The sequence below is a fragment of the Sus scrofa genome, chromosome 3 (genome assembly GCF_054392235.1).
Source record: "Sus scrofa isolate SSC_HxYL_T2T_F1_AM1 chromosome 3, Sscrofa_HxYL_maternal_Yorkshire_Landrace_v2.0, whole genome shotgun sequence".
Classification (NCBI taxonomy): domain Eukaryota; kingdom Metazoa; phylum Chordata; class Mammalia; order Artiodactyla; family Suidae; genus Sus; species Sus scrofa.
In genome coordinates, this window is record NC_139385.1 from 82,368,680 (window position 1) to 82,395,236 (window position 26,557).

The following is a 26,557-nucleotide window of genomic DNA, read 5'->3' on the forward strand; positions in this document are numbered from 1 at the left end:
CATTTAAGGTGATATATTAGTTGTGAGAAAACAGATAATAATACCTATAGAGGAGGGTAGGATTGTTGTGAAGATTGACCAAAGTAATGTATATAATGCTCTTGTTACAGTGCTTGGCACATACAGTGCTGCCTTTATATAAGTGTTTATCATGGCATTCTAACTAGTGCTTTTTTGGGGAATTAAAGGTAGAATATAAGTTGGTATGGTTTTTGATGATGTATAGAGTGTTGAATACCATTTACTGTAAACAAAATTGGCTGAAATAAAGCAGTATTGAATAAGAAATAGCTTGAAGAAAGAGCTTATGATTTATCCTTTGTTTATATGTTACTTCAGCTTTTCTGAACTCTTTTTTTTATTTTTTATTTTTATTTTTATTTTTTGTCTTTTTCTTTCTTTCTTTTTTTTTTTTTTTGTCTTTTTGGTATTTCTTGGGCTGCTCTCGTGGCATATGGACGTTCCCAGGCTAGGGGTCGAATCGGAGCTGTAGCCACCAGCCTACGCCAGAGCCACAGCAACACTGGTCTGAGCCACATCTGCAACCTACACCACAGCTCACAGCAACACCGGATCGTTAACCCACTGAGCAAGGGCAGGGACCGAACCCGCAACCTCATGGTTCCTAGTCGGATTCGTTAACCACTGTGCCACGATGCGAAGTCCCAAGATCTTAAATTTTTAAGGTCATTGATTTAAGATCTTTTAATTTTTTTTTCATTTTCTGGTAATATATAGTTCTTATTATGAAATTATTTGCCCTAATTATAAAAGCCTACCTTCCTTTTCAGGTATTCTCAAATTTCTCCTTTATATACTCATTGCTCATTCAACCACCCTCTTCACTCTGTACTAAGTTGCTAAAAACCCCAACTAGGGAAAGTACTCCTTTTCCCCTGCTTCTTTTCTAAAATACCAAATTCTACCTTTCCTTGAGGACTAACTCAATCTCACCTCTTCTGTAACATCATCTTTTTACTTATTTATAAGAATCTTTAATTGTGGTATAATTGGCATATAACATTATATTAGTTTCAGGTATATAGTGTAATGATTTGGTGTTTCTGTGTATTGCAAAATGATTGCTGTTAAGTCTAAGTTAACATCCATTGCCATACATAGTTGCAGTTTTGTTCCTGTGATGAGAAATTTTAAGATCTACCCTCTTAATAACTTTCAAATATGTAACATAATATTATTAAGTATAATTGCCATATTGTACATTACATGACCCTTACACTTATTTTATAACTGGAAATCTGTACCTTTTGACCTCCTTCACCCATCTTGCCCTTCCCACAACCCACACCTCTAGAGTAATACCCTCTTTTTAAAAACTTTATCATTTTGGCCACACACATGGCATATGGAAGTTCCTGGCCAAGGAATCAAACCTCTGTCATAGTAGGAACCCAAGCCACTGCAGAGACAATGCCAGATCCTTAACAAACTGTGCCACCCACTGCTGCCCTTTGAAAACTTTTTTATAAAGCATTTTAAATCCTTAGAAAACTTACCAGAGTGGTAAAATAAACATCCATATACCCTTTACTTAAATATTCCACTTTTTAAATTTGGAGCTTTTTCTCTCAAAAAGTTGATTTTGAAAGAGTCAATTTTATTCCCCATCCCCCCACCCCCAGCTATAGTTGAGTCATTTGAAAGAAAGTGGAGCTTTTTGATTCAAAGGGCATGTATAGTTTTGCTCCATAGAGGTTGTACCATTTTCTATACCTCCCTGCTACAAGTAATGTATGAGGATCCTATTTTCTTACAACTTCTTTAAGAGAGCATCTCGTTAAGTTTTTGAATTTTTGCCATTGCATAGATGAGAAATGTTATCTCTGTATAGTTTTAATTTGCATTCTGTAATAGGAATATATGTTACCATACATAGTGATAAATAGGTGAAATGTAGTCTGATAAATTTGAAGGCTTTTTGTATATTTTTTTCCCAGTAAACTTCTCATGTTTATTGACCATTTTTAAAATGATTTTTTTTTCCTTTCAGTTTTTAGGATTTCCTTATATATTAGTTATATTCGTTCTTTACCTATAATAAGGTTTTTTTTTCTACCTACTTTTTGGTCACCTAAATTTTTCCTTCTCTTAGAACTTTCATATTTAACACCATGTAAAGTGCTAAATTTTCTTTTTTGCCCTAATAGTTTAGAATTTCTTAGCGTATATTAGACCAATGTTAAATAAAGACCAGTTGAATTTGTATTACCTAAATGTTTAGCTTCAAGCAGAGAATTCTTGAGGGATTATCTTGATTTTTGCCAGAGGTTTTTTGTGGTGCCTCAGTTAACAAAAATGCTGATCCCCCCCACACCCTGATTTCTTTCCATTTAGTGCAAATACTTGAATAAATTAAGTGGTAATCTACTTAGGGATTTCTCAGGAAGAATCTTAGTAATCTGTGAGAAACTCAGTAGAAAAATTCTGTTCTTCTTAGGTTAGGGCTCTGCTCAGGGTATTCTTATACATTTTCAAATGCTTAAACTTTTTTTATACTTTTTGCTAATTCTTGTCAGTTAGAATCTTAGGCTTTCTGGTTTGTTGGTGTGCCTGTGTTTAGTCCAGCTGTATTAAAGCTTAGGTCCAAATGATGTCTATCCTTCTTTTCTCTGAAGTTTGGAAGCCAAGTAGTTCAGAAAAGCACAATATGAAAAATGTTTGCCAGATATTTCCTGGTTTCCAAATATTATGTGGACAATCAAAATTATCCTCTGGGAATTCAAAGGCAGTGCCCTTTTAGCTAATCATTTGTTGTTTTCTCCCTTGAGAAAAATGTCTGGTACATTTTAATGACTTGAAATCCAACTAATAGTTGCTCAGTAATAGGCACCCAGACCCTACATTTATTTACCAATACCAAGAAACCAAAACACTGTTTTGTGTTAAGTGGTAATCAGGAGTATTTTCAAGATGGAGAATGACTCAAATAATTATTGAGAAACATATCTAAATTCCTTGCAAACTTCCATCATACTCTTTTTGGATGATCCACCTACTTTGAAAGCGTTCTTAAGGGAAAAATAAATAGTGTGTGTGCCTGAGTGTGTGTGTGTGTGTGTATATCTCCTGGGACGCCTGTGTGAACACTCAAGCTCACTAATGCATTTCTGTTTTCATGTGCTATCTTTATCAGCAGCCTAGGCAAATCTCTCTTAGTTACACTTGTTACTCTTCTCGAGTGGAGGGAGACAAGCGATCTTTTCTTGTACTCTGTTCCTCTTTTCTAATGATACGCTTACCTAGTAATGAAGCAGGTAGATTTGTCAGATTCTTACCTGCAGGCACTCTCTTCCCTTCACTAGTGAGCCTTTAAAGATAGTGGAAAGAACTACTAACTTCTAGCTCCTTTTTTTTTTCTTTTTTGAGGTGGGGGGAAATATGTATTATTAAAAATATTAGATGAATATATCTGTTAGAACTTGAATGTCATTTACTTTAAAATCAAAATAGCTTTTCAAAATAAAACTATTTTCCTTATCGTTTATGAGAACTTAGCCACTAACCTTCCCATTTTCAGAGATTTTTTTTTGACTTGACCCAAGCTGTATTAGAAAAGAAGAAAAACATCATAAAAATCAGATGCTAATGTTTTATAAGAATTTTCATGACCAGTAATATTCATGTTTCTTTTCTTCTTGTCCTATATTAATATTTCCATTTCGCCTCTGAATTTTTTTATGATTAAAAACTTGATTAGTTGTCATAGTTCATGCATGTATAATGTTTACCAACTTTATCCTGTCGTAAATGACATCACGCAAATCTGAGTGGAAAAAAGATCAAAATCATAAGGAGTATGATTTTTCCGATCACGGTTCTCCTCTGAATCTTTATATCTCCTCTATATGGTATGCAGAGGTTCATAAGACTATATTTTCAGGGTACTGTTCATTAATCCTCTTTATGAATTTACTTTTCTTCCTCTGTCTACAGACTCTTTTTGCCATCTGTACAGTGGCATCATGTGATAGCTGGTGTATTGGTGGATATAATGATATTTAATGACAAGTAGTTTATAGGCAGTAATTAGGAAGTATTACTTTGACTGAAGTTGTTAATATTTATCATAGGAATATAAGATTGAAACAGACAGGTTAGCCATATGTATGGTATCTACTGGTATATGATGTCTAGTGAGTATGTGAATGTATCATTGTTGAATGTAGTTGTTACCTCCATGATAGTTTATGGCAGTTCAGTCCCCCATAAATTCTTTTAAGAGCTTATTATTATCTGTTATTTTAAAATATGTCCAAGTTCCCTTAATTTATAGACTACTATAAAGTGCTCTGAGGCATAGATTTCTTGTTTACATAATCTAAAATTTTACCTACTATTTGCTCCTCCCTGAATATAAAGAGGTTTGAAGCATCAGAAGTCACTCTATGCAGAAACTATATAGAGAATTAGGCAGCTGCTGTCCTTGGTGATGAAATTATTTCATGTGGCTTAAGGAAAATAACAAGTTAAAAAAGCAGGGTAATGATAAGTATATTGTTTGTGGCTACTGTTGGTAGGAGGATAGATCTGTTTGAACTAGAAAAATACAGACTCCAGTATCTTAATGTCTTGAGTTCCTGACTGCCCTGCAGAGGAAATGTTTAACTATTTTAATCATGTTTCTGTATCTCAGAAAGAAAGCCCTTATGAGAGGAAATGACAATGTCCCACCACAAAGTTATCTCTTATCAGTTATAGTTTCGGTCGATAATGATTTGTCAAACTTGGACATGTGTAAAATGCAAGGGCTGTGTTATTTACTTTGGAAAGGAAAAATTAGATGAAGCTGATAAAGATGGAGTCATGGCTTTTGTTAGGAGACAGAAACCATTAGAGGCAGTCATTGTTAGCTTAGGAAAGTGTCCTTGGACCCCTCCCGCTGCCCCAGCTGAAACCTAAACCTGCCTGAATCATTCTTTGCAGCTTGAGGGGAGGGAGGGCAGTGGAGAAGAAGGAAGACAGCGCTGACAGAGATTTAGCATTTTAAATGAGAAGCAAAATGTGGACCTTAAAGCAGACCTATTTATTATGTGAGTCAGGAAACATTCCCTTTTGTTCTCGTACTCTTCCTCACTCCTATTTATTTAGATTTTTGGAAGTTCATTTCTTATCCTTCCAATCGTGAAGCATTCCTTCACGTACAGTGTATGTTGCTCGCCTCCTTTCACCTTTCTGTAGATGTAAGTAATTCTTTTTCATTAGTGGAAGCAGAGAAAACACATCTAGCTCAAAGCAACATGAGTCAGTGCATGCTTTACATGCCTTTCCCCTCACAGCGCTCTTCTGGGTTCCTCGCAGTGTTCCTACTGTTCCTCACAGAAGGGAGCATGGAGGAAAAATGATTTCTAAACAGTAGGCTGGGGGTGGAAATAAAGTTTGTGAACTGAAGCCCCCTTCGGCTCCTTCTTGTCTAGATTGCTGGGTACCGATTTCAAAGCAGAAAGGACTTCACTGCTTAGGAGGACTTCACTGGATTATGATTTCAGAGGCCGAGAAATAGCAAAGCCAGTACTTCCAGGTCAGGGCACTTTTAAGCAGCTTAAAGCTGAATATGATGGTGTTAAGGGAGCCTCATGGAGAATAGGGTTGGTCGTAAATATTTGTTGGAGATGACAGGAAAGGCCTTTGTCTCCTCTTTAATTATATCTATTTTGTGGTTGGCCCACATAAACCAATCTTCTTACCCATTAGTAAAGTGCCCCATTATTTATCTGTCACATATTTCTGTGGAAACTGTCCCCCAACATGTATGTTCATTCTGTAAGAATGGATCTGACATGTGAAAAGGCCAAGGCTCTGTCCTTGGAATGGCTAGAAGCAAGTTCCTTTTGAGTGAAAATAGGACTCTGAGTTCAAAGCAAAACATAAGAAATAAATTTCACAAAGAACATGTAAACAGTTGTGAATAAATATGTTATTCAAAATTAGGTAAATTTTTCTTAAACTTCTTGTAAGTGTATATTTCTAATAAATAACTTTATAATCATTCATTCTAAATAAAAAGGTTTCATTTCTTACACAGATTAAAAATTTTTTGTGCATTTCTTTCTTGGCTTTTTTTTGTGTGCACCTGTAATTTTTAGATAATTTAAATACTATTGTAAATATAATTTCATGGAATTCTTCTATGTTTCTTCTTATGAGATCATATTTCACTTAGCTGTCCTTTTCACTGGAAGGCTCTGGTTTTCTGGAAAAATAAAGTAAATTTTCTTCAAATCTCCACTTCAAAATCAGAGGAGAGACTGTAAAGATAATTTAATGCTATGGTCACTTCAAATAAGAATACCTGAAATGACCATCTGTGGCTCTTTCGATGAAAATAAGTATCTATTTGTACTTTAAAGGTAGAATTTTCACATGCTTTTTATTTTTTTACCTCCTTTAGGGCTATTCCTGTGGCATACAGAGGTTCCCAGGCTAGGGGTTGAATTGGAGCTGCAGCTGCTGGCTTACATCACAGCCACAGCAACACCGGATCTGAGTGGCATCTGTGACCTGCATCACAGCACATGGCAATGCCGGATCCTTAACCAACTGAGCAAGGCCAGGGATTGAACCCGCATCCTCCTGGATACTACCAGAATCTTTACCCACTGAGCCACAGTGGGAACTCCCTTTTAGGTGCTTTTTAATCTTACTTTTTCTTTACTTGCTGTCCATCTGCCCATAAAATGTTTTTTTTCAGTAAGTTGTCAATGCTAACCTAAAAAAAAATTTTTTTAAGTAAAAGTATTCTTTGGCCATGGTGTAGGATCTTGAATCTTTGGATTCACAAAAAAATTTGTTTTGAGTGATTACAGAGTGTGTACCACTATGAGGTTCCCAAACATAGAAAATTTAATCTCTGCTCTCTTGCATGCAAAATAGATGCATAGAATGGTCAATAAATTTGAACTGATATATAGAGAGATGTGATGCTTTTGGAGGAAAAATAAAGTAGGTTTTGTACTGTTGAATTGCAGAATAAATAGATTTCATTCGGGAAAGCATCTTGATGAAGAATCTGTGACCCAAAAGATATGAGGCTTGCTTTAGGAAATAAAGGAAACTGACCCTGTACTCATGGATCAGCCCAACCTAATTTAGATGTGCTTGTGGCTTACAGGCTGATGAATCATACAGTTACCATTGTTACAGAAAAATTTCAACTAGGTCTTTATTTTGATTATTTCTTTATGTAATTTTGTCTTTTTTGTTTCATGTCATATTTGCTTTAACTTTTTCCTTTTATTCTTGTTCAGTTCCTATAGGTCAACTAATAGTTTCTTTTTTCAGATAAGGAAATTGAAGTCAAAGTGAATTGTGAATTATACATTGCCATGAATTTAATGAATCAGTTTTAGCACTGTGACTATACTGCACTTCTTAACGGATGGTTTTTGTTTTACTTTCTTTTTTGGTGTATAGGTTTAATCTGTACGCATTGTTCATGTATTATAATTTGTTGACATTACTCTAGGTTTGACTTTTCCATTCATTATCTTATTTTTTTAAAATGTTATATCCTCTCTCTTCCTAGCATATTTTTAATTGCATGCTGACTTAAGTAGTCACTGATTTGTATGCCCTTCAGAAGTTACCTGGCAGGCCATTCAAGTGGCAAGTTTTGTTTTTGACCCCTGAAACTTAGTTTTTTATGTAGAGTATCATGTATCTAAGAAGACAAAGTCAGATCACCCAAATCGCATTCTCACCTTCTTTTCCTTCAGAGGCTTAGGACCCAAAATGTGTCTCTAAAAGTAGATGCAGAACCAGTGATACCCATTACTGTTCTCTACTATCTATTCTTTTGTTCTGTGTCCCAACTTTGGGACATAGCTTATTAATTCCATGACTAAAATGCCAAAACTAGGTTTCTGGAAGAATAGTTTGTTTTTTGTTTTTCTCTTAAAAGCTAGAACTGGCTTTTTTTTTTTTTTAATGCCTGAGTGTTAAAATTGAGTGAAGTTGCTTTTAGTAGCCTTGTTTGAATATTTTGTGACAATCTTGATTGTTTTTCAGGTACCTGGGGCCCAAGATTTGGTTGATTTTTCTCCTGTTTATCGGTGTCTGCACATATATTCTGTCCTGGTGAGTCTTTATTTGTCTCTGCCTAATAAGTTGTTTATTGAATTCAGAACTCTGCTTTCTAATTTTTGATAGCTTTTCTTTTTATTACCAAGAGTTAGGAATGAGAAACCATTATTTAAGGAGTATCAATTATAAAAAGTTCCTTTCTCTTCTTCTTTAATATTTTATTTATGATTGCCATGTGATATGCTATAGCTAGTAACATCAGTCCTCAATAAATTATTTGGTTTATAGTGACACACAAATTCAGATTTCTATTCTTAATTTAATAATGTAGTTATTTATTTTAAAATAGCCTTCTTTAAATATTAAAATAATATTTGTAAAGACTGTTCAGTGTTTCATTCTTGATGGCAGTTATTCTTTTGGAACATACATATGGAAAGAGGAACCTCTCTGGGGAGAAATATTATGGGTATTAATGGTAGTTTTAAGAATGGCCCTGTCTTTTTTTTTTTAGGGCACCCTGTAGCATATGGAAGGTCCCAGGCTAGGGGCTGAATCAGAGCTGTAGCTACTGACCTACACCACAGTCACAGCAATGCAGGATCTGAGCCATGTCTGTGACCTATACCACAGCTCACAGCAACGCCGGATCCTTAACCCACTGAATGAGGCCAGGTATCGAACCTGCATCCTTATTGATATGAGTCAGGTTCAGTTCTGCTGAGCCATGACGGGACCTCCAAGAATGGCCCTATCTTCTTCTTGGTAGTATACCTACTTGCAGATATGGATACATACAAAGTCAATCAAAAAATTAAACTATGAAGTTAAACTATTATCAAGGACAAATTGATGAGAGAAGTCCATTATTAATATATTTTATAGCAAAATTCAGTGAAACGTCAACCTGAGTTGTTTTGAGTATGTTTGAGTATATTTTATTATCCAGTGTGTTATCCATTTTCTTTCCTCATATGTTAACATAGTGTCAGTTGGTCATTACTCCAGACACTTTGGGTGGACTTTATGGCCTGAAGTATTTTTGGTGATCTCCAGTAGTTTGAGCAAAGACCTGGTAGCTTCTTCTCCTCTCTTTTCTTTCCCCCTCCCATTTCTCTTCTTCTTCCCTCTTCCCTTCTCTCTCTTGTCTCATTCTGTATTCCTTCTATTTATCATTCTTATTATATAAAATGAAGCAAGATATAAAGTTGTTTGAAAGCCTCTAAGTAGACACTTTATTTTCAATCTCATGTACAGAAAATTAAATAAATTATATTAGTTTGTGAAATACTGTTCATCATTTCATACACAGTCCCCTATTTTATTTTATTTTATTTTTTTCCGTAAGCCCACTTGTCTCTTATCCCCAAGTACACTAACTCTAATATGTTTAATACGTAGTGATTGGTTATGTTTGTGTCCTTGAAAAATATATAGTGACTGTGTATGTATATGTTTTTAACTTGTTCTAATGGTATGTTCTTATGGACCTAGCTCTATTACTTATATCTTCTTTGGTACTATTTTTAATATTTATTCTCATTACAGTCTATATATCTAACTCATTGCCTCGCAGTTCTGCATGATATTTGTTGGTTTGTATGTAGTGCATTTTAATTATCTATTACTTTAGTGATCAACACTTAAATTGCTAATGACATTCAGCTGTAACAAATAGTTTCCTCTTATGGACTTGTATATAAGTTTCTGTGGTTTGTATACCTAGGTATGGAATTCTTGGGTCATAAAGTATATAGATATAATATTTAATTTCACTGTTTTCTAGTTTCTGCTAACCTGATGGATATTGATATTGTTTTAATTTGCATTTCTCTTTGTACTAGTAACATTGTGCTTCTCTTTATAGACTTACTAATCATTTAAGATTTTTCTTTTCTGAACTGCTTCTTTTAACTTTTGCTTAATTTTTTATTGGATTTCTTGTTTTTGTCTTTTCTGTTTGCTAGAAAGAGAAATTTCAGAAATTCTTTTCTATGTTGTTGATATTGACAGTTTGAGATATTGCAAATATCTTTTTTCCACTTTGCCACTGGACTTTAAACTATATCTATGTTTTCTTTCATGAAACAGAAATCTCTTGATTTTAATATAATCAAGCCGATATAACCTTATATACAGTCTGTGCATTTTGATTCACATTTGTAAAAAAAATCCTTCTCTCTTCCAGTGTCCTAGAGCATTCCTCTCACATTACCTTTTACATTTTACCATTCACATTTTGATTTTTAAAATTTTTATTTTTATAATGATTTTTATTTTTTCCACTATAGTTGGTTTACAGTGTTCTGTCAATTTCTTTCTTTTTTTTTTTTTTTTTTGGTCTTTTTTTTTTTTTTTTTGTTACTGTTGTTGTTGTTGTTGCTATTTCTTGGGCCGCTCCCGCGGCATATGGAGGTTCCCAGGCTAGGGGTTGAATCGGAGCTGTAGCCACTGGCCTACGCCAGAGCCACAGCAACGCGGGATCCGAGCCGCATCTGCAACCTACACCACAGCTCACGGCAACGCCGGATCGCTAACCCACTGAGCAAGGGCAGGGACTGAACCCGCAACCTCATGGTTCCTAGTCGGATTTGTTAACCACTGCGCCACAACGGGAACTCCCGTCAATTTCTATTGTACAGCAAAGTGACCCAGTCACACACATATATATATACATTCTTTTTCTCACATTATCCTCCATCATGTTCCATGATAAGTGACTAGATATAATACCCTGTGCTATACAGCAGGATCTCATTGCTTATCTACTCCAAATGCAGTAGTTTGCATCTATTAACCCCAAGCTCCCAGTCCATCTTACTCCCTCCCCTTCCCCCTTGGCAACCACAAGTCTGTTCTCCAAGTCCATGAGTTTCTTTTCTGTGGGAAGGTTCATTTGTGCTGTATATTAGATTCCAGATATAAGTGATGTCATATGGTATTTGTCTTTCTCTTTCTGACTGACTTCACTTTGTATGAGGGTCTCTAGTTCCATTCATGTTGCTGCAAATGGCATTATTTTGTTCTTTTTTATGGCTGAGTAGTGTTCCATTGTGTATAGATACCACATCTGCTTAATCCATTCATCTGTCAATGGCTATTTAAGTTGTTTCCATGTCTTGGCTATTGTGAATAGTACTGCAGTGAACATACAGGTGCATGTATCTTTTTCAAGGAAAGTTTTGTCTAGATACATGCCCAAGAATGGGACTGATGGGTCATGTGATAGTTCTATATTTAGTTTTCTGAGGTCCCTCCATACTGTTTTCCATAGTGGTTGTACCAGTTTACATTCCCACCAACAGTGTATTTTGACCCATCTTATTTTCACCATTGTGTATAGTATGAAGAAGGAATCCAACTTAATTTTTTTCTATATGATGGATTCAGTTTTACTAATTCTATCTACTACATAATCTATACATCACCCAGTAATTCCTGGTAGTACCTCTGGCATACACTAAATATTCATATTTATACGAATCTGTTTATTAGCCTCTATAGTTTGTTATATTTGATTTTGTAATATATCTACTACATGGTAAAAGAAGCACCCTCTTGTTTGCTCTCTTTAAATTGCCTTTATTTTATAGACCTTAATTTTTTGTTTATATTTTAGAATCAGTTTGAATTTACATACAAAATCCTTCTAGAATTTTTATTTGAATCTGTTGAATTTATAGGTAAATTTGGGGAAGAAGTGACCACTGTATAATGCTAGGTCATCTCAATTTTGGAAGAATAAGATCTACTCCCTCTCACTCCTTTTCAGCTTTACCTGCAGCATGTGGAAATTCCCAGGCCAGGGATGAAATCTGAGCCACAGCTGTGACCTGTGCAGAATCCTTAACCCACTGCGCTGGGCTGGAGATTGATCCTGAGCCACCTCAGAGATAATTGGTTGTATCCTTAACCCACTGAGCCATAGTAGGAACTCTGAATAAGATCTACTTTAAAATTATTTAACTGAGCTTTTTTCCCCTATGTTAATAGTCTTGGGCAGTCTTTGCTAATATCAACATACAGTTTTTCTTGCTCTTTTCTACTTTATTTTCTAATATTATTGCTGATATTGATAAATGCTATTGAGTTTTGTAAGTTAATCTACATCTGGCAATCTGCTCAACTCTTGTGTTAGTTTTTACAGTTTGTTTTTTGTTTTACCATAGGTTTTCTATGTAGTTGATCATAATGTCTGTAGATAGTGACTTTGTTTCTTTTCTTCCTAACAATTTGTCTTTCTTCGTTTTACTGTTTTATTGTATTGACCAGGATCATCATTACTTTGTCATTCAGAAAGGTGATAGTGAATATCCTTCTCTGATTTCTAATCTCAAAGGGAATATATCTAAAGTTTCTCCATTAACTGATGTTTTCAGTAGGATATTGGTGAATATTCTTTGTCTATTTATTCCTAGACTTGTGAGAAGTTTTAAACATAAATGTGTATTGAATTTTATTGAAAAATTTTTCCAGATATATTGATAAAATCCTATGCTTTTTATCCTTTAATTCAGGAAGGTAATAAATTTCATTGATAGATATTTCTAATATTAAACAGTTCTTGCATTCTGTAGATAAATCCAACTTGATGATGATGATGTATTACAGCTTTTTTAAGAAATACTTTGTGGAATTTAACTCCTTTTAGTTTATTTTAAAATTTTAATCCTTTTTTGTATTTTTATGTAAGGTCATAAGCAACAGGCCTATAATTTTCTTTCCTTATATTATCCTTATGTGGTTTTTAAGTCAGTATTATTTTAATCTCATAAATTGTTGAATATCCTTCCCTTTTTCCTACTTATGAAATGACTTATATAAGATAGGAGTTATCTTTTTATTGAAAGTTGAGTAGAAATCATACATGCAGTAATATGCATTTTTCCTTTGCTGCACACTTCCTCCTTTCTCCTTATCATCTTGCTTCCATGCTCCATGATTTTATTGTCTCTTTAAATCTGGTTAAAGAACCATATTTGCTCATATCAGGTTTCAAAGTTTATTGTAGTCCTTATAATTGCAAAATCAAGTGACTCTTTCCCCTCAAATAGTGTTAAGTCCATGAAAATGGGTAGTTTGTTTCATTTAACGTTATATCCTCACTGCCAACCACAGTTCCTGGTGTAGTTAATAAATATTCGTTGAATGAATAACTAAATAAGTGGTACCTAAAGAACATAGTACAGTTATCTCTTAGTATCCATGTGGGATTAGTTCTAGGAATCTCCTCTGATACCAAAATTCTCGAGTGCTATATAAAGTGGCATAGACTGCATATAACCTCCACATACCCTATCATATACTTTAAATCATCTCTAGATTACTTAAAATACCCAATACAATGTAAACGCCATGTAAATAGTTGGAGAGTATGACAAATTCAATTTTTGCTTTTTGGAACTTTCTGGAATTTTTTTTTTTAAATATTTTTGATCCGTGGTTGGTTGAGTTGTATGTTTGTTTGAACATATGCTAACTCAAATTTTATTGTTCATTTACTTAGTAAGTAAACACATTGATTTTCTCTTCTGCATGAATGGACTTGGAGAAGCAAAGATAGATAAATTTGTCAAGGATTTATGCTTTTACAAAATCTATAATCTACCTGGAGAGATGTTATAACCTTTGAATGATTATAATATGACAGTACTATATTTCATCACTGTGTGTATGCTAGTATTTTAAGTTTCATTAAGATTCAGTGATACAGAAAACGTAACAAATTTTCCTCAAGATCACTCTAATAGCAATTCATAAGAGTACTGAAGTAATTTGTTTGCACACTAGTGGTATTAAGAAAGTCACCTAAACCTTAGCTTTCTTATATATAAAATGTGATAATAATGACTGCTTAGTGCAGTTATAGATACTGTTTGAGGGTCCCTAGCTCAGTCCCTGCACAGAGTTGACATTTAATAAATGGTGGTTAATTTGGCAAAAATTACGTGTGTCTGATACTGGCTATTAGTTACATTATTGGTATTTTTCAAAGTATATGACAAAGTGTAAACATATTGGTAGAGGTTCTAGTCTCTGCCATCAACATGCAAAGTTGATCAATTATTAAAATTCACACATTCACAGAGACTATGTAGTCTTAATTCTGTAAGAACAAAACAGAAGGACCTTAAACTTCCAGTTTCAGAATAAACTGTACACAGTGGTATCCTGTAACATTGAGATATTTAGTGTTCATAAGTTTTAAGGCATTTTTATTGCAGAAACAGGCCTCTTTCTCAGTTCATAATGTTTCAAATGAGATTAAATAGGTACAATTCTCGACTAGAGTGGTGAGAATTCAGCTCTCTCTCTATTTTTTTTAAACTTAAAACATGAAATATAGGATGCTTTAAATAAAGTGAAAGAAAAAATAAAGTTAATAAATCCCAAAAGAAACAATGGCAGGGGAAGGGATTTAAAGTTCAGGTGAGGGCGTGGTTTCATGGTGTAGATTCAGAGCTGACAGCCATGGCGATTGCAGAGATGGATCTACCCAGGGAGACAGTGATTCCTGACACATTTCTGGGTCTCCTACAGGTGCATGTGTAGGTTTTCCCTACGGGAGTGGTGGGTTCTCATCTGGCTCTTGGTCAGCTCTATGTTTTTGGGAATACATATTTACTTTTTAGACATTGCTGCTGTAGACCTATAGGGACTTTTACAACAACTCAAATATCTCATTTGCTAAAGCAAAGCCCAGAGCATTTTTAACTTCTAGGGTTGACTCTTTTCATAGCTTCTTGGGGGCTGTAATTTGTCACTTTTCTGTATTTGTTTTCCCCTTCTCAAATCACTATTTATATTATTGTGTGATGAATGATAACTCCTCCTAATAATAATGACAAAGATATTTGAAACAATATAAATATTTGTAATATTTTCTTATTTCCTGATATTAACATTAGGCTTTAAGAAAAGATATAATATTAACATTAGGCTTTAAGAAAAGATTCAGGAATGGAGAAATGAGGACTGAGGAGAAAATAAACCTCTCTCATTCCTTTCCATTTCTAAACTTCTACTTCTTCACTCTTCATTCTCTCATTAACCCGGTATATTTATCTTTTGTTCATACCGCTACCCTGAATCTGGACCTTGCTGGACCTTGCAGCATCTTTTGACTTTGTTGATAGTTTACTACTTAAAACTCATAATCCCTTCCTTTTTTTCTCAATCTCATATCTAGATGTCCAGATCTTGCAAATGTTACTCCTAAATGTAATTTTACTTCATCCTTCCCTATCCTAAAATGATTGCCCCAGCTCAGATTCTCATCAGGATTATTGAAAGCAGTCTCCTAACTGTTCTCCTTACCTTTTATCACAAACCCCTCAGTCACTTCTCAGCGTATTATTAGTGATCTGTCCTACAAATATGATGTATATCGTCTGCTTAAAATTCTCTAATTGGTCATCTGTGGAGTAAAATAGAGCAATATAGAATATATAGCTTACAGAAGTACAGCAGGTTTTCCATGTCCTGTCTGCTGTGTTTCCTGCTACTTAATCACCTTGCCTCAGTGATACTGAAATGCTTTTAGTTCTTTGAATGCACCATGCTATTTCATGTAGCTCATCCTTTCCTCATGCTAGTCCTTCTGCCTGAATTAGTATTTCCATTTCTCTTTATTTTCCTGATTCATATTTATTTCCTATGTGTTTCCTCCAGAAGATTTTCCTGATGTTTTAAGTTGAGGTCAGTGCACTCTCTTCTTTGCATTATGATAGGACTCAGTATATATTTGTATTAGTGGTTGCTATATTATATCATTGTATGCTAAGTATATATTCTTTTCCTTCAATAGACTACAAGTCTTTTTTAGGGCAGGTACCATGTTTTATTATATATATATATATATATATATTTTATCATATATATATATATTTTTTTTTAGTCCTAGCACTTAGCACTTAATATTAGTTGTATATAATATTAACGAAATGTTTGCTTTTTATTTTGAAACATAACTACCCTCCTTTTGGCCTGAAAATTAATCCAGTGTTCTAGTCTCAGTCAGTGTTATACAATATCAGGGCTGGGACTTATACAAGGGGAAACAGTTCTATTGGTGTCCAACGGAAGGTTCATAACAGAAGTAACAAAAAGTTCTAATATTTGTCATTTACAATAGTGTTTATCTGAACTTTTGGCCTGGAGGATAACAAGGCACACTTTGAATAAACATGGCAATATTTATTATTTTTAGTGAAACCGACCTTCCATTCACCCCCCTTTTATGGCTGTGCTGCTTATAAATTCCCAAAGGATTATTTGAAAAATCCTACTTATATCTGCCAGCCTTATCAGTAGGGCAGGAGTTCACGTATTGTAACAGGAGGTCAGATTTCGGTCATGGTCTTATAGATGGGGCCAAGCACCTGTAAATTCTTCCTTTGGTGACTAAAGTGAAGTACAATATCAAACAGGCTGTGAGACTTTTCTAGGAAGTGCTGAACTTTGGCAGGAAGGGCAAACTTAGGCAGGAGGAGGGGAGGGAAGAAAGTGAACAAGGGTCAGATAGTGGTTAATTGAGACTTGGTCCTTGATGTAGTAATGCAAATGGAAGTGTACAGGGCAAAGGTAGGTGTATTTTATAGAGTTGTTTTAAACAACTTATACTGTTTAATCTTCATGTGCAGTTTAGAAATGGGCAAGTAAGGGACAGTATATAAAACATTTTACAGTCATTAAAGATAATATTTTTAAAATGGGAGAAAATAACATAAACTAAAAATTTTACTGGGAGGGAAATGATGAGTAATAATATCTGAGATTCTTTTACGTAGTGTAGTCATAGTTAAAAAGATGGACGGGCTATCTGTCTAATGAAACAGAAACCAATCTGTCTTGAAGATTTTTTGAAAACTCTATCAACACACTGGTGTCTGCCATGTTTATGGGCTTCAAGCCTTGAACTCAGCTCAGTTTGGACAAAGATTTATATGTACTTTAAGCTTCTCTGTATACTGTAACATCTTTCTGACTCTTCTCCAAATTTGCTGCTCACTCAGCTTTCTATCGCTGAAAGGATATACATGCCCCATAACAAGGATCTTGGGTACCACTAAGAGATCTGAGGAGCAAATCTGTAAATATAACTATACTCCCAGTTTGTGGGCCTCATTTATGATCTTTTTGTGGTATATTGGTCACCAGTGATCTGCTTATTAACAATTTATAGCACAGGGAACTATATCCAGTCACTTGTCATGGAACATGATGAAGAATAACATGAGAAAAAAAAATATATATGACTGGGTCACTTTGCTGTACAGTAGAAATTGACAGAACACTGTAAACCAACTATAAAGGAAAAAACAAAAATCATTAAAAAATAATAAAAGATTTCCAGATTTAAAAATGTTCATAAATGCCCACCTTTGAAAACTTTTCTGCATGTGTGTTATGCTTTCATAAAAAATTCACTTTAAAGATTTCTGACATCTTGGGACTAGGGATAGCAATTGAAGCAATGTATGGGCTTTTTTTTAAGTAGGCATTGACCCCTCAATATTACATAAATCATAAGAACCATAGTTTTATCTGATTCTTCTTTAGTTACTAAAGGACACTCTTAAATAGCCTAAGATATAAGAAGGACGTCAGTGTACAATGAATTCATTATTATAAAGGCTCTAGCAATTGCAGTATTTCTTTCAACTTTCTTTGCCAAGAGACCTCTGAGAATTTGATGAAAGCTGTGAATCCTTTCCCCAGATAAAATGCACATAAATACATGCATCTGATATTTTGCTTAGAATTTCAGAGTCTTCCCTGATCATAACTCCTGGATCTTATCCATAGACTTAGAAAGAATTCCTCATCTCAAGGGAACTACAGATTGAGTTAGGTTTCAGGTACTGACTACAGACCTATGCCCCTGAATAGCTTACCCCAATTCTATTTGAGTATCCCCCTTTTTAAGCCTCCTCCTAAAGACTCCTTACCACCTTGTCTTTTTCTTAGATTTGGAAGCCTTGCCCAAATCTAAATTTAAAAGCACATTTCAAAGTGACCTTATTTCTGTGTCATAAATCTTTATTCCCTGGGCAGTCATTATATATGGCAAGCTGACGACCTGTTTTTCTGTTAAGAATGTTAGCCCTTGCACCTAAAGTGATAGTTTTGTCCTCTTTATTCTTCTCCTTAGAAAGATTCAGAGCAGAGATTTAGAAATAATTATGAGGACTTTAGTTAGTAGTTTATCTCTGGGAACATAACAACAAATTGTGTTAAATTTCAGAATATTTTCTCTCTTACTTGCTTTTAATAATATCTCTTTTTAAGTAGATGGCTATAATTAGGAGAGGTGAGTCAGCAGCAGAGTTAGATTTTTACCCACAATCTCTTTACAGTCCTTCATGGTCATTGCTGTGGCAGGGGATGAAGTGGGGTGGGGTGGGCAGGAATCTTCCTGAAACATGTTTTTCCCTTTATGATCTGAGGATTTCTGCTGGTATGGTCTGTACTGACAGCTGGGAGAACTTACAAAATCCATGGTCCTGCAAGATAATAATAAGGATAAGATAATAGTAAGGAAAGGATTTGGAGAGTGGAAAAAAGTAAAAGACATAAGCAGTTCTGAGTGACACATGTTTTCTGAGGGGTTAAGGGAATTAATTACTTGATGAAATTAGTTAAAGAACTTTGTGGTAGCAATTGGCTATTATATAAAAGTACTTGAGGAATAAATATTTGAAATGTCTAAGACAGACACTATTGGAATTTTCAGTTAAAGAAAAATTATTTGTTTTGACATTCTCCAAGTTAGACTTCATAATCCTTCAGTTGCAGTGTTGTTGCTTATACATGTATTTATAATAATATCTTGGATTTTATATAATACTTTGTTCAGCAGTCTCATACATAGTGCTATACAAATTTGGCTACATTAAAAATGTGACTCATTCCTATGGTAAATGTGAGGAAAACCCCACTTGGTAGAGAATAGCTTCACCACAGGTAAGGTTTTAAGGTTCTTATTCCTGTGCTTTTTATCAGAAGGCACGTTTTCTCTTTAGTAAAAAGTAAATTTAGTAGCAAGATTTGGAACATAGACCTAAAGCAGATCAGAAGGATTGGGTGTATTTTCGGCCATCAGATTTTTTTCTTATTTTTATTGATTTTTTAAAAAAAGATACCCCCTTTAAAAAAAACAGCACAATATCTCTGCTACATCATGATATTAAGATGGTCGATTTGCAGATAATAAAAAAAGATATTCATACATCAACCTCACGTAGCTTTTGGAATGCTTCTCATTGACTATTGATCCAGCAGTGAATGCTAGTAAATAAATTGAGCTCTGACTGGGTTTTTAGTTTTCATTAAAATTGATTGTACTTTTACCATAGTCTAATGTGTATATATATATATATATATGTATGTATGTATTTATTTGTTTGTTTTAGAGCTGTCCTGATTCTACTTAAACATTGAGACCACTGACTTATATTTGTTTTATATAACTGTATTAAAAAATCCATTTTTTAGATTCTTTAAATTTTTTACAGAGATATTTGAATAAACATTTAAAAATGTGGTTTGAGTATAAATACAAGTGGGGTCATTTACTACTTCTATGGTAGAAATTAAGACAAATGAGAAAGGCCTATGCGCAGAATTCTAGGTGTTTAGAGTTTGTGAATAAGGATTTTTTTTTTCCTTTCTTCCTTGACATTTCTAAAGATGGTGATACAGAGAGAGGGAAACATCACTTTATTTTGTCAGTCACATGAAATTGAAAATTGTATATATAGAATTTCAGCATTGCCAGAGGCATATTGCTTAATGATCTAGGTCTCCTTAAAGTTATTTATGGAGCTGTGTTTCTGGGGAAAACCAGTTTTGTCAGTTGATCTCTTTAGAGGGGTGAAAATGAAAGAGAGGAGGGAGTTCCCCAGTGGCCTAGTAGTTAAGGATCCAGTATTGTGAATGCTGTAGCTGGATTCAGTCCCTGGCCTGGGAACTTCTTTATGCTGAGGGTGCATTAGAAAAAAAAAAAAGGTGGGGAGCCCTGTTTCAAATGGATTAAAACTCTGTGTACTTTAGTTATGTCTTATGTTTTTTACAGTTCACTTTAGTATATTCTGAGAAGATCTGTAAATAAACATGTTATATTTTATTTAAACATGCATTTCCTAATGCTAAAGATGTGGAAATGATCGGGTTGCTTCCTATTCTCAAAAAGTTTATAATGTAATGGATCTAGAGAAAAGCTTCTTTGTAAGAGACCCTGAAGAGGCTTTTTTTTTCTTTTTAATCCATTATGTTTATTTGAAATATATATATATATATATTCCCCCCCCCCCTTTGGGAAATAAGAAAAGAAAGTTGAACTTTTCATCACAAAGCCTTCCTGAGAACCGTAGTTGGAAATGAGTAGGTACGTTTTTCAAATCTTTATATCGTTAGAATAGAGCTGGAGGCTTTCTGGATTGTTTCCATGGTGACCTTGAGTACTTCTGAGCAATAAAATGTATTTTAAGTATTTTCTTTAGAGAGATATATATATATTAATGTGGAAAGTTTTGCCCTGAAATATTTGGTGACTCCTAGTCCATCTTTGACACTTAACAGATTGTCTCAGCACTCTCCTGCCATATCTCACTGCCTCCTAGTTTTACTGACCTACCGGTGCCTGGTGAGGTTAGATAGGCGTAAACACTACATAGATCATAGAGAAAAGCTGAGGGTGCGATACTTTGTGCACTGCATTGATAAGGACACAGGAAAAGCCATTTTTTAGTGATAACTTTCCTGTAGTATGGGCTAATGGGCCCTGGTTTGTAGTAACTGTAATCTAACTTTTTATAATTGTCATATTGCTCTTTTAACCTGGTGACCTTATTACCCATGGGCATACATATCATTTGGCTGTGAATAAAACAAGGCGCAAAAAAAAGTGATTAAAAATCTTTTTTTTTTCTAGATTTGCTTGCGTCTGTTTTTCAAAATGCTTACTTAGGAAAATAGGAGTTTTTTACGTGTGCTTTTTTTTTTTTTTAACAATAATATCTCACTTAAAACAGCTTTAGACACCACAATGATTATTTTTTAAACCCTGACAAAATGAACAAGAAATAATTCACTTTCCATATAATGCCCAGTAATCTATCTAAACAGTTTAAATCATATCAAAACTGTGCTTTAAATACTTGAGTTTCTCATTGTTCTCAGAATAAAGTGAACTTCTTGATTTTGTCTATATAGTTTTCCATATTTTTCTTAGTTCATTCCTGGTTGCTCTTTTCCTCCTCCCTGCTCATAGTATATGCTCCAGATGTGCAGACCCCAGTGTTCTTTCTCTGTGATTCATTTGCACAAGCAGTTCTTTCCTGAAACATACTTTATATTTTCTTTTTTTCTTTTGATGTTTCTTCATATTTATTATGCCAGATCTTGCCATTGCTGAGATCTCTGGATTTGGCTTATATAATCGTCTCTCCCTCATCTCATATATCCAGCCACATATCTTACATCTTTTTCTTCCTTTTCTTTTCTTTTTGGTTGTGATTGCTAGGTAGGTTCTTTTTTTTTTTTTAATCAGTTTCTAATTTTAAATTTTTAGTTTTTTTAAATGTTTCCTTAAAATGCCTTCTATACTAGATCATTAGTTTAATACATTGTCCTAACAGTTTTGGATATTGTGAGGAGAGGGCCATAAATGTTGCCAGAATCTTGTGATCTAAGTAAGTAAGAGGGGATGTAGGGGACAAATTTCCTTTTTTTTTTTTTTCCTGCTTTTTAAGGCCACGTCCGTGGCATATGGAGGTTCCTAGGCTAGGGGTTGAATCGGAGCTGTAGCTGCTGGCCTACACCACAGCCACAGCAACACCAGATGCATGCTGCATCTGTGACCTACATCACAGCTCATGGCCATGCCAGATCCTTTACCCACTGAGCAAGGCCAGGGATCAAACCTGTGTCCTCCTGGATACTAGTCAGATTCGTTTCCACTCAGCCATGATGGAAACTACTCCTTTTATTTTATAGGGGAAATTTAGTCATTCATTTATGTAAGTTGTATGTGCCAAGATGATCTTCTAATGAGAAACAAAGCATAGCTGGAGCTCATGTTTATCTGTGATTGGTTGTAGCTGGTATAATGAAAATTTTGTTTTTAAGCTACAAATATAGATGATTTATTTTAATTGTGGGGGGTTATATTTAGTTACATTTAAAACTAAAATCCAAGTAGAATGGTTTAAACAAATATAGAATTTGTTTTTTACATGTATGACAAGAAGTCCAGGTGTAGGCACTTCACTGTTGGTATGGTGGCTGTACACTGTCATCAAAGACTTAGATTCTTTTAGTTGTTCCAGCCCCCCTTCTTTAGCATATAGTTGTTGTCTTCATTCTTGAAAGGTGGATCATTTTCATATTTTAGAAAGATGGGAAGGCCAAAGTGCAAAAGCTGCATTCCATCTGTGTCTAGTTCTATTCAAGAAAACAGTAACTTCAAAGAGCAAACAATTTTGTAAAAATGCTGAAGTCTTTTGTAATTTTGAAACAATTAAAATTAGAAACTAATTGATTTCTAAGTCAAGGTTTTTTTTTTTTTTAAGTTGGGGACAAGTCAGATAAGCTTGAATATAGATCTTTTTTTTTTCTTTTCTTTTTCTTTTTAAAAATTTTTTATTTTTATTTTTTTATAATTTTTTAATTTAATTTAATTTTATTTTTTTTTGTCTTTTTGCCATTTCTTGGGCCGCTCCTGCAGCATATGGAGGTTCCCATGCTAGGGGTCGAATCGGAGCTGTAGCCACCGGCCTACGCCAGAGCCACAGCAACGCGGGATCCGAGTCGCGTCTGCAACCTACACCACAGCTCACGGCAACGCCGGATCCTTAACCCACTGAGCAAGGCCAGGGACCGAACCCTCAACCTCATGGTTCCTAGTCGGATTCGTCAACCACTGCGCCACCACGGGAACTCCTAAAAAGGACTTTTAAAGAATGCGGTGCAGAAGGAGTAAGGGACTAGGAACAAGGCTAATGCACGTGTAGACATACAGACACAGATGTAAGAAACAATACAAGAAAACCTGTACACGTCCTCCCGCAACCCATCCCCATTTAGTGTTACCTTTATAAAAATTCTAATCTAGAAATTTAAAGCCATGATCTATTAGGGCTTTGTATACCCTTTCTTTTAATCATCCCTTTTCACAGAGGGGGAAACCTTGGCCTGGGACACTTAAATAATTTTCATCTAAATTCACCTAGTGGTAACTAAAAACTAGATAAAAATTCTGTCAGTTTTCATTATCATTAAATCAGCTTAATGTAACATACCTCGTGTAAAGTCCTGTTCTGAGCACTTAAAAGAGTTAAGCTAATCAGTGTATTATATGGTACCTTAATGTGGTATATAATAAATATGTGGACTTTATAAGCCTAGTCAGCCCATGTTTTTCTTATTCTACTATAGTCAGGGACTAGAGTATAGTATCACTATAGTCCTATCACTAATGCCTGGAAAATAGAAGTGGAGGTGAGAAAGCCTTCTACATTTATTAGCCTACCTTAAAAAAAGTCTTTTCTCTTTCAGCATTACCTTCAGTATATACTTTAATATTTCTGTCTTCTCAGTTTTTATGTAACTGTGTTTGTCCAAATTCTTACTCTGGTTGTCCAGAACCATCTTTTGGGGATGCCTGATGACTGTCATTGTTGTAGGGAAAATAACAAAATTTTCCTTTCTTACACAGTAAGATTGGTTACTTTTCTTCTATGAAATGGTCTTTTACCTCCTAGTTCTTTTTTTTTTGCTCTTATAACTTAAAAAGACACCATTAAGGAGTTCCCAGTGTGGCTCAGTGGAAACGAATCCAACTAGTAACCATGAGAAAGCAGGTTTGATCCCTGGCCTCACTCAGTGGGTTGAGGATCCTGTGTTGCCATGAGTTGTGGTATAGGTCGCAGATGTGGCTTGGATCCCGTATTGCTGCAGCTGTGATGTAGGCCAGCAGTTACAGCTCTGATTTGACCCCTACTCTGGGAACCTCCATATGCTGTGGGTACAGCCCTAAAAAGCAAAAAAAAAAAAAAAAAAAAAAAAAAGAGAGACCATTGAAACCAGTATCTATAAGAGAGTGGCTAGTCCTCACCTGACCACACTTGGTTGCAACTGGTTTTGGGCTTAAGCAATCAACAAACAACTACTTGTGAGTTTGTTTTTTTTTTTTTTTTTTAGCTTATTGTTCAGGTTTTTAGGAGGGCCTTGAGGTCACTTACCCTAAGTTTTAGTTGCATGTGGCCTATTGTGTTTCTATATTTTCTTATTCAGAAGTTGACAAATATAATTTCTTCTGAAAATGACACAAAAATGTAGTTAGGCCCTGCAATCTTAATGACAAATACAAAAATAGGAATATTTGTGAATTTGGGTATTTTTATTGGGGAAGAGTAGAAAAACCAGGAATCTAATAGTAAACAGGTATATAAGTGAATGAATGAATGAATGCATATATACATACATGCATGTAGAAATAGAGCAGAATGCTGTGGTCTTATAGTAGGATGCTACATGTTGTCTGTTGGGAGACACTTATGAATGTCTTGTCCCTCTGTTCATCTTGTGAGCAGAGACATAGACTTTGTTCCAGATCATTTTTTCAAGGTTGTTTATGTAGTCAACAGCTTTAAAGGTAGGGATGATATCTCCCACCAAAGACAAAAGCATGCATGCTTCCATGGTTAAAAGTTTGAGATAGTGTTTTCCTATGGAATAAAGATATTTGGGTTCTCTACCCTCAGGGATTCTCTCCTTTGAGCAAACCACCGTGTGCCCAGGTGTCATCTGGATTCCTTCACATTGCCATGTGGAAATTGGGACTCTGGGGAGTAGTATAAGTATATAGGCTGATACTCTGGCCAGGGATCTTGATACCAGTAATAAAATCCTTTGTCTCTGATCCAAGGACTTTTTTGCCTTAGGCTAGCATCCATGAAACTGTGACATGCTAATTTGTTGGCTTCCAAGTAGGTAAAATCTCAGACTCTTCATAGTTCTTCATTTTGCCGTCATTGTAATAAAGCCTTATCCAGGCAGAAGTCATTAACAGATATTAAATCTAGTGGGAACATTGGTAAAAGTGGTTTATTTGTATAAATTGTGTCCCCAAGATTGCTTATCAATAACGAGGCAAAAATTGTAAGCGGATACCATCTTTACCAGGTGATGAAAATTAACATCACAGCGGAGGATCATCGTTTGCCTCTGAGTGAGATGCCCTGAGAAGGATACAGCATTCCTTATATATATTCTGACCTGGAGTGCATAACTGAATCTAACTTATGAGGAAACATCACAGAAATCTAAAATGAGGAACATTGCATTATGAAAGAAAGAAAAGAAAGAAAAGGATGCAGGGAATATTTTTCAAAAATACCAGTCGTGAAAAATAAAGAAAAGCTGAGAAACTGTTTCAGGTTAAAGGAAGCTAAAGAGGCATGACAGCTAAAGGCCCTAGATCTGGGATTAGCAAACATTTTCTCTAAAGGGCCTGACAGTAACTCTTTTAGGGCCATAAGGTTTCTGTCACAACTACTCAAGTTTACTGTTATAGCTCAAAAGCAGCCAGACACAATATGTAAAAGAGTGAATGTAGCTGTATTTTAATGCAGCTTTATTTGCATTAACAAGTAACGGGATGGATTTGACCCATGCAATACAGAACATTTTTGGATTCACTGACAAAATGAGAATACAAAGAGTGGATTAAGAAAATGTTGTATTTTGTGTTTAGGAGTAAAGAGATCTAGTGCATATAACGTACTTTCAAATGGCTGAGGAAAAAATATATTTAGAAAGAGCAATTGATTATAGGATATGGGACAAAATATTAACAGTAGGTGAATTTGAGTAGAGTATATGGGTGTTTTTTTCATGCTATTCTTACTGTTTTTCTGTAAATTGAAATTGTTTCCAAGTAAAAAGTTAAATGAGTAAATGAGTAAATGTGTTTATATACGTGAATTTACACATATATGCATTGCCCATAGAGAGAGAAAAATATAAAAAATTTGGTAGCATCTTTATACTCTTTTGATAGATACCTCTAAAAAAAGAGAAATTAACCAGAACATGAATTGAAAATAAAAATCTGTGATTGATGTAACAAGGGAAGCCAGCAGACATCATCCTTGGCCTAATCTGAATGCACTTAGTTACCAAAAGGCTGTAGTCTGGGGGCCAGAGGTTTTTTAGTGCGGTCTGAAAACGATGGTGGAAGCCACATTTTCCAGACTCTGAAACACAGGGTACCTTGTTTAGTCAGCACAGTTTAGGTCAAATGTGGTTATGAAAAACAGATGAATTCTGGTGATCAAGTTGTACTTTGACAAATATTCCATTGTTTGAACATGCAGTAATTTCTGAAAAATGTGAAGCAGCCTGGACTGCAGAGATTGAGTTCTCTCTTCTCAACTCCCTTGCCTGCTCACAAAGGTCTTGTCATCATGGGGAGTAAAAATAACAGGGCAGAAGAAGTATGTTAGATACCACC

At 34.8% G+C, this 26,557-nt stretch overlaps 1 protein-coding gene across 3 annotated transcripts in view; it reads left to right on the forward strand.

The window, feature by feature from the left end:
* The window catches only part of EXOC6B (exocyst complex component 6B), a 607,614-nt gene that overhangs the window by 258,693 nt on the left and 322,364 nt on the right, over window positions 1-26,557 (forward strand). For all 3 annotated transcript variants that reach the window (XR_014841692.1, XM_085018912.1, XM_085018911.1), the window contains exon 8: window positions 8,026-8,094. Coding sequence is in view for 2 of the 3 variants with exons in the window: in XM_085018912.1 (XP_084875038.1) it covers window positions 8,026-8,094 (69 nt within the window). In the remaining variant the exon portion in view is untranslated. The remainder of the gene's footprint in view (window positions 1-8,025; window positions 8,095-26,557) is intronic.